The following is a 6922-nucleotide window of genomic DNA, read 5'->3' on the forward strand; positions in this document are numbered from 1 at the left end:
TGTGTATACTTTGATGATCCAGGAGTCTATGTATCTTTATCCACTGACTGATTTTAAGCTTTAAGAACTGGGTCTCCTACTCTCTCCTTGCCTGTGGTATATTTAAGGTGGTGGAGCTTTAATTTGCTCTGTTTTGTGGAGGATTAAGTGTATCAATTTGGCTTAGCCTAACTAGTGTCTCCAGATGTTCATGCACTTTCTCTTGAGAAAGTGGTTAAAAGAATAAAACGCTTCGCGGTGGAAGATCTGTTCTGTATGGTCCACATCCACTGAAAGACCAGAGGACATGCCGCCTTCAATACTTAATTCCCACATGAACATCATGCCCCAGAACCCGCTTATTTTAAGATATTAATGATAATTTAACAAGAAAAAGTTCTTTTATTGATATTAAATTTCAAGACAATAACATACAAAATCTACAAACTTAACACCGTGGTTGTGATGTTTAAGTCTAAAGGGAAAAAAGAATGCCTTTTAAAGATGGTCCCTCAAGTAAACCTTACCTGGGAAAAAAGAATTTTGTCAGTGATTCTAGGAACTAAAACAATCCAGAATTACCGACCAAAAAATAAGTTTCTTTAGAAATTCCAAAGAAACGAATCTTGTTCTAAGACACCATCAAGATTGGTCTCCTCTCCATAATCAAGATTAGGAATTAATGATGGTGGGAAAAAATCATTGTAAAGATCATCAAAACCCTGAAATATCCCATATTCCGTGGAGTGATTACACGAACCCGTATTCATTAACATATCCAAAAACGGCCCATCCCACATCAATTCACCACCTTCCATCTGGACAGTCCCATCAGATACAACCGAAGGACAGGGAGATTCTGCTCGAGATTCGGATACAGATACGGATTGATCTGTTTCAAACCGGTCCGGTTGGCTTCTCTGAGGCTCCGAATTGGCAAACCTAGCTGCAGCTTCTTGAATCTCAGCTGGAGAAAGTGACTTGCCACCCGCTATGTTTGGAGGGTTCTCCGGAAAATTAAATTTCGCAACTCGACCGCGTAAGCAAAAAAGGGCGGCATCGAAGGCTCGTGCGGCCTTTTCTGCAGAATCATACGACCCTAACCAAATTCTTTCCCGGCTATTCGGTAGCCTGATTTCTGACACCCACTTACCCCATTTTCTTTTCCTAACACCCTTGAATTTTGAGTCGCTTCTCTCTGCAACTGGCTTCTCGACGCTGTGCTTCACCATTTATGGTTTTAGTTTGTATGCATGTAGTGATTTGTTTTCCTCTTTGTTGATCTTAGAAGAGGATGTGCTCTCTGCTTCTGTGGTGGTGTTTGTTGTGAAGGGAATCTGCGGCTCTCTGGTTTATATATGTGTGCCTGATGGCTGATGGCTGAGGGCCGATGGCAGTAAAGGATGTCCATGACAGTAAAGGGTCAAAAAGGACGAGGCGCGTTGAAAAGAAAAGCCGAAAAAAAGCAGTGAAGCTGACACGTGGAGGGTGAGTAAGTTATTGTCTTAACGCGGGGCTTTGAAAGCACGTGTGACTTTTATTTCTCGTGGTTCAAATTATCTACAACAAAAATAAAATACTCAAAATCCAGAGAGGGTGCTGCTAAAGGACAAAGCTTTACAACCATCGCCTCTTCTATACTTATCAACTCTATGCTTGGGGTCAGGCCATTGTTTGTCCCTTGTGACGTGGAAACTCGTCCCCCTTCTTCGATCTATTCATTGATCACGCACTTATTTTTCCAAGTCGAGGATATTATTACTCTTTTCAAGAAATAAAAAATCCTTACGACCCAGTTCTGTTCAGTTCCACGAAGATTATATATTCATTAATTTTAGAGTTTATAAAATTAACTGAGATATATATAAGTTAGCTTGAATATTCATGTTATTAATTACTAGATTCCAAGTAAATAAAGTTAATGTGACATAAATTTAATTCCTTTGTAGTTTCATCAAATTGGTAATGCATAGATTTATATTCGCGGTTGAAGCCTCAATTTTTTAGAGGAATTATTACTATACACATGCTTCTAAGTTCCAAACTACTGAAATGAGACTTATCAGGACGCCAAAATTCAAAGATGGAAGCTCCGTTGTTGCTTCTTTAGTCGAGCAATGATCAAGTCACGGAGAACGTAATAAGGCAAGAAATCTCCATGCGTCATGGCTATAACGCCAAGCAATGCGTAAGCTAAGTCTAACGCGTATGCCCAGGCCGTGCAAGGCGTCATGGATGAGCTCTTTGAGAGTCAATCCACGATGCTACTTAGAAATTCTCTTTTGAACTGTAAAAACTCAACGCACAGGGATTATTATAACATTTCAAATTCCCATCCAACTAGCCAGCCAGCCAGCTAGTAGTATAACTATGCCGTTGACAAAAAGAAAAAAAAGAAAGAAAATTAAAGAGCCCATCAATTTGGAATCAGGCTAGACTATTGATTGTCAAGTGAATAGTCTAGCAATACTTGTATGATTTAATTACCTGCTAACAAATTAGTTTTTAATACAAAAGAAAGAGGTGTTAGTGTTATAGGTGCTTTTTTTTTATCATAAAATTGTTAGTTGAAGAATGTAAAGTTGATGTATGTATATCCTGAATACAATTGATTCAAAAAATATATGTTAATTGATAAATTAAAAACAAATATATGAAAACTAGTTAAAAACTTTAACAGGGAGTTTATTTTCCAAGTAAAAAAAAAGTAAAAAAAAATAAAATATAAATATCTTATCTTATCTTATCTCTCGACTGTTTTTTTTATACACTTTTTTTATATTGATCTTGGATATTTAATCTAGTTGCTAAGTACACATGATTATCGGTCTTATAAATACATAATGTAAATATAATTTATTTATATTAAATTTATTTGGAAAAATAATTTAAACATAAATTACAATAATCACTACCATAAAATTTTCCAATAACGACAAAATTAATAATGAAATAATTTCTGTCAGTAATATCTAATGATAATAGCGATTGAAATAACCGGTCAAAAATTACTAATAGCATTAACGATGAAATATATTATGTTAGTAATGACGATGGAATTGTTGAGAAAACAAAAATAATAAAAAATTAAAAAATACTAAGTTAATGATTTTGTCAGTAACATAACATGTCGCTATTTTCCAATTGAATTATTCCATCACCAGTTTTTATCAAGAGTTTCATCAGCAAATTTAAAAGTGTTTTAACACATAGAAGCCTTGCCCCTCATCTTCTTCCTTCTTTTTTTCTTTTCACTGCAGAAAAATAGCAACCTCTTCCCTCCTATTTTGCTATAAATCTAGACCTCATTCTCATAAATTTAGCTACTCTAACACTCAATAGTATCAACATTACTATCTTGATTTAAGTTTTTCTAAAAATTCTCAGCATCAAGTAAGCAAACATATCCATTTAATTTTTAGGTTAATAAATAAGCAAACATATCCATTTAATTTTTAGGTTAATTTATTTATTAATATTTTTATGTAATGTGTGTGTGTGTGTAATCTTCTCATTGAGAATTTAGTTGTATTAAAGTATGATTTGTATGTTAAGATTTGTTTGGGATTTGAAAAAAAATGAATTTGTATATAATTTAATGAAAATGAGTTTCATTTTATAATTTAAATATGTTGTACTTCAAGAAATAATGGGTTTTTCATCAGATACCAATTATATTTTGTCAATTTTATTATTGAGTTAGAAATTTTAATAAAATTATTTTTTTTGGAATTGATAACAATTAAATGGTATTAATTTAGATTGAATAAATTTAAATTCAATACATGATAGATAATTAGTTGGGTACCGATTATTTGTTGCTAATTTGATTTATTTAGTTCATATTTTGACACACCATAGACTTTTTATATAAATGATAATTAGTTACTAAATTGTTTATTTTTAATTATTAATTTTGAATTTTGAATTTATGGTTATATTATTAATAGATTTTTTCATCAATATTCAATATAGGTTTTGTAAGTAATGGATGATAATTTTTAGATTGTTGTTTTTGGATGAATTGAAATTCACCCCAAGAATTGTATAGGGAAGATTATTCTAAAGAAATTCAAGATTTTATTAATTTTATACTTTCAAATCTAAATAAAATTAGTGGAGGTGGAATTAGATGTCCATATATTAAGTGTACAACATCTTTGCAAGCTTATATTTTCGTCAACTAGTCGCTTTGGCACATGTATTATTTAAGGTATTGAAATATAAACGGTTGAATTTAAGAATTAGATTATAATCTTTAAAAAATATGTTAGAAAAAGGTTAATAAAAATAATTTAATTCAAATAATGATTTAATAAAAAATCTTCTTATATTTATATTTACCGTCAATACAATAACTTGCAAAATCTACAAACGTAACACCATTATCGTGAAACTCTTGACTTGCATTCAGAGCAATAAAGGCGATGGAGGATGGCCGTTTCAAGATGGTCCATCAATTACACCCAACTGGGTCAAAAAGAATTTGTCAGTAATTCTGGGGACTAAAACTATCCAGGATTTCTGACCAAAAGCAAAGTCTGTTTAGAAATTCCAGAGAAACGAATCTTCTTCTAAAACACCATCGAGATTGACCCACTCTCCATGACCAAGATTGGGTAAAAATGATGGCGCAAAAAAACCACTGTGAAGATCGTCAAAACCCGGAAATATCCCATACTCTGTGGGGTGATTACTCGAACTCGTACTCATTTCCATATCAAAAAATGGCGTGTCCCGTATCAATTCACCACCATCCGATCGGACAGTACCATCTGATGCTGCCGAAAGACAAGGTGATTCCGGTCGAGATTCGGACACGGATGTGGATTGATCCGCCTCGAGCTTACCGGATTGGCCTCTTTGGGGCTCCGAATTGGCAAACCTCGCGGCAGCTTCTTGAATCTCAGAGGGAGAAAGTGAGCCGCCACCTGCTATGTTTGGAGGGTTCTCCGAAAAATTAAACTTCATTGTGTTGCCGCGCAAGCAGAAAAGGGCTGCGTCGAAAGCGTGTGCTGCTTTTTCAGCCGAATCATATGATCCTAACCAAATTCTTTCCCGGCTATTCGGTAGCCTGATTTCAGACACCCACCGGCCCCATTTTCTTTTTCTGACACCCTTGTATTTTGAGTCACTTCTCTCTGCAACTGGCTTCTCTGTATTGAACTTCACCATTTGTAGATTTTTTGTTACTCTCAACTATATATTGTAATGATTGTGTTCTCTCTTTGTTCGGCTTAAGAGAGGATTTTTTTTTTTGGTGAAGTTTGTCGATGAAGAGAATCTGCGGCTATTGGGTTTTATATGTACATAAATGTTACAAAGGGTAGTGAAGCCTCGACTGTAAGAGGTCAGAAACGCCGCGTTCAAAATTTAAGCCGCAAAGACCAAAGGGTAGCGAAGCTGACACGTGGGGACTGAATGAGCTTTTGTGACGTTGGAACGCGGGGCTTAAAATGGGATGTTGAAAGCACGTGTGTCTTTTATTCCTCGTGGTTTATTATAACGAAACCTTAAATTCCTCGTTTTACGGTGCTTATACTCACATTTTAAAAGTGAATTTCCATACTGAAATTATTATTTTATTATTTTATTTTTCAGGGGCAAAATCATTTAGTTTTGTTTTAGGGGTAAAGGGTATTAATCATTACAAGAATAAATAGGGTTAAATAATTTTTTTATATTTTTATTCTACAGTGTAATTATCTGTTACCACTGAAAGCAAAAACATTAAACTTTGGTAGGGTTTCTTAGTCATTTATTTTATTTTAAAACAGTTAAATTATTTCATTGTCCTTTTAATTTAAAAAGCTTTGTCTTTGATTTATGAATTCTTTTATCTTTTAGATTTTGTTATTTGTAGTTATTGGTTGTCATCAAAGACAATATGTTAATTTTATAAATAAACAAAAAAAAAGAGCTGAAAGTGTGTGAATAATATCCGTCAGGTTTGGACGGACGTGCAACATCATTTGATGGCCAAAATCTTGCCTCCAAGATGTCGATCGAAGCATCTTGGTATCCACTCCACGTACAAGCAACGCGTGTGGCATAATTCTTGTTGATTTGGCACGAGTGGTTTTTTCCCCTTCTCTCCTACTCAATTTTTGTGTTAGCCTAAAAAAAATCAAATCAATCATTAAGGTTTATTATCCTTAAAATTTCATCGCTATTCACTTTATTATAATTTTTTTATTTTGAATAATTTATGAAATTAATGATTTTTTTTCAATTTTATTCTAAATAGATTTTTTCATCTAACAGATTTAGTTTTTATTTTTTTTTATTTGAGATGGTTTTTGAAATTATTATTTTTTTACAATTTTATTCTTCTTTAATTTTTTTTCTATCAAATCTAATCTTTTTGTGTTGTTATTTTTTTATCTTGATTTATCTAGTATTATCTACCATGAAAATAAAATACTTAAAAAAAATTAGAAAGTGATACTAAACGACAAGCTTCATAACCATACCACTTTAGTCTTCGGTGTGCGCCTGGGGTCCCAAAGCGTTTTCCCCTCTTTGATGTGAAAATCTATTTGAAAAATTATTACACCAAATATTAGTAAATCATATAATAATGTTAGGAAATTAAAAAATAATCTAAATAAATTTAATGATTTATAATAACTTTCTTGACTGGCCCATGTTCTTAGATAATGGTTCTAGTTGGTATATATAGTAATTTTTTCTATGTTAAATTATAAAATGGTGGTTACTTTGCTCTATTCTGAAAATATATCCTTGTGATTATCTACATTCATAGAGCTGAAATTTAAAATATTATTATTTTTAAAAAATCAATTATGAAAACGCTTGCCTTATTCATCAATTCATTTAAATTGTTTGACTAATTTTAACAAATTTACAATTTGACATATAGGGACTTAATTGAAAAAAAACATACATGTATGGGTCTAAATTATATTTATTTGCTGTGAAA

The 6922-nt window shown here is 32.6% G+C and overlaps 2 protein-coding genes across 2 annotated transcripts; both read right to left on the reverse strand.

Annotated features, from left to right (window-relative positions):
- Positions 1–361: 361 nt before the first annotated feature.
- On the reverse strand, positions 362–1320 carry LOC133689284 (ethylene-responsive transcription factor ERF017-like). Its single transcript, XM_062109090.1, has one exon. It carries the CDS (start codon positions 1209–1211, stop codon positions 582–584), a length of 630 nt encoding a protein of 209 aa, XP_061965074.1. The 5' UTR covers positions 1212–1320; the 3' UTR covers positions 362–581.
- Positions 1321–4260: 2940 nt separating this feature from the next.
- Positions 4261–5270, reverse strand: LOC133687776 (ethylene-responsive transcription factor ERF017-like). Its single transcript, XM_062107093.1, has one exon. It carries the CDS (start codon positions 5152–5154, stop codon positions 4525–4527), a length of 630 nt encoding a protein of 209 aa, XP_061963077.1. The 5' UTR covers positions 5155–5270; the 3' UTR covers positions 4261–4524.
- Positions 5271–6922: the final 1652 nt, after the last annotated feature.

The sequence above is a fragment of the Populus nigra genome, chromosome 3, assembly GCF_951802175.1.
Source record: "Populus nigra chromosome 3, ddPopNigr1.1, whole genome shotgun sequence".
NCBI lineage: Eukaryota > Viridiplantae > Streptophyta > Magnoliopsida > Malpighiales > Salicaceae > Populus > Populus nigra.

Bases quoted from the DNA above. Each gene is read 5' to 3' on its own strand.
- LOC133689284 (XM_062109090.1), bottom strand. From the start codon at position 1,211: ATGGTGAAGCACAGCGTCGAGAAGCCAGTTGCAGAGAGAAGCGACTCA.
- LOC133687776 (XM_062107093.1), bottom strand. From the start codon at position 5,154: ATGGTGAAGTTCAATACAGAGAAGCCAGTTGCAGAGAGAAGTGACTCA.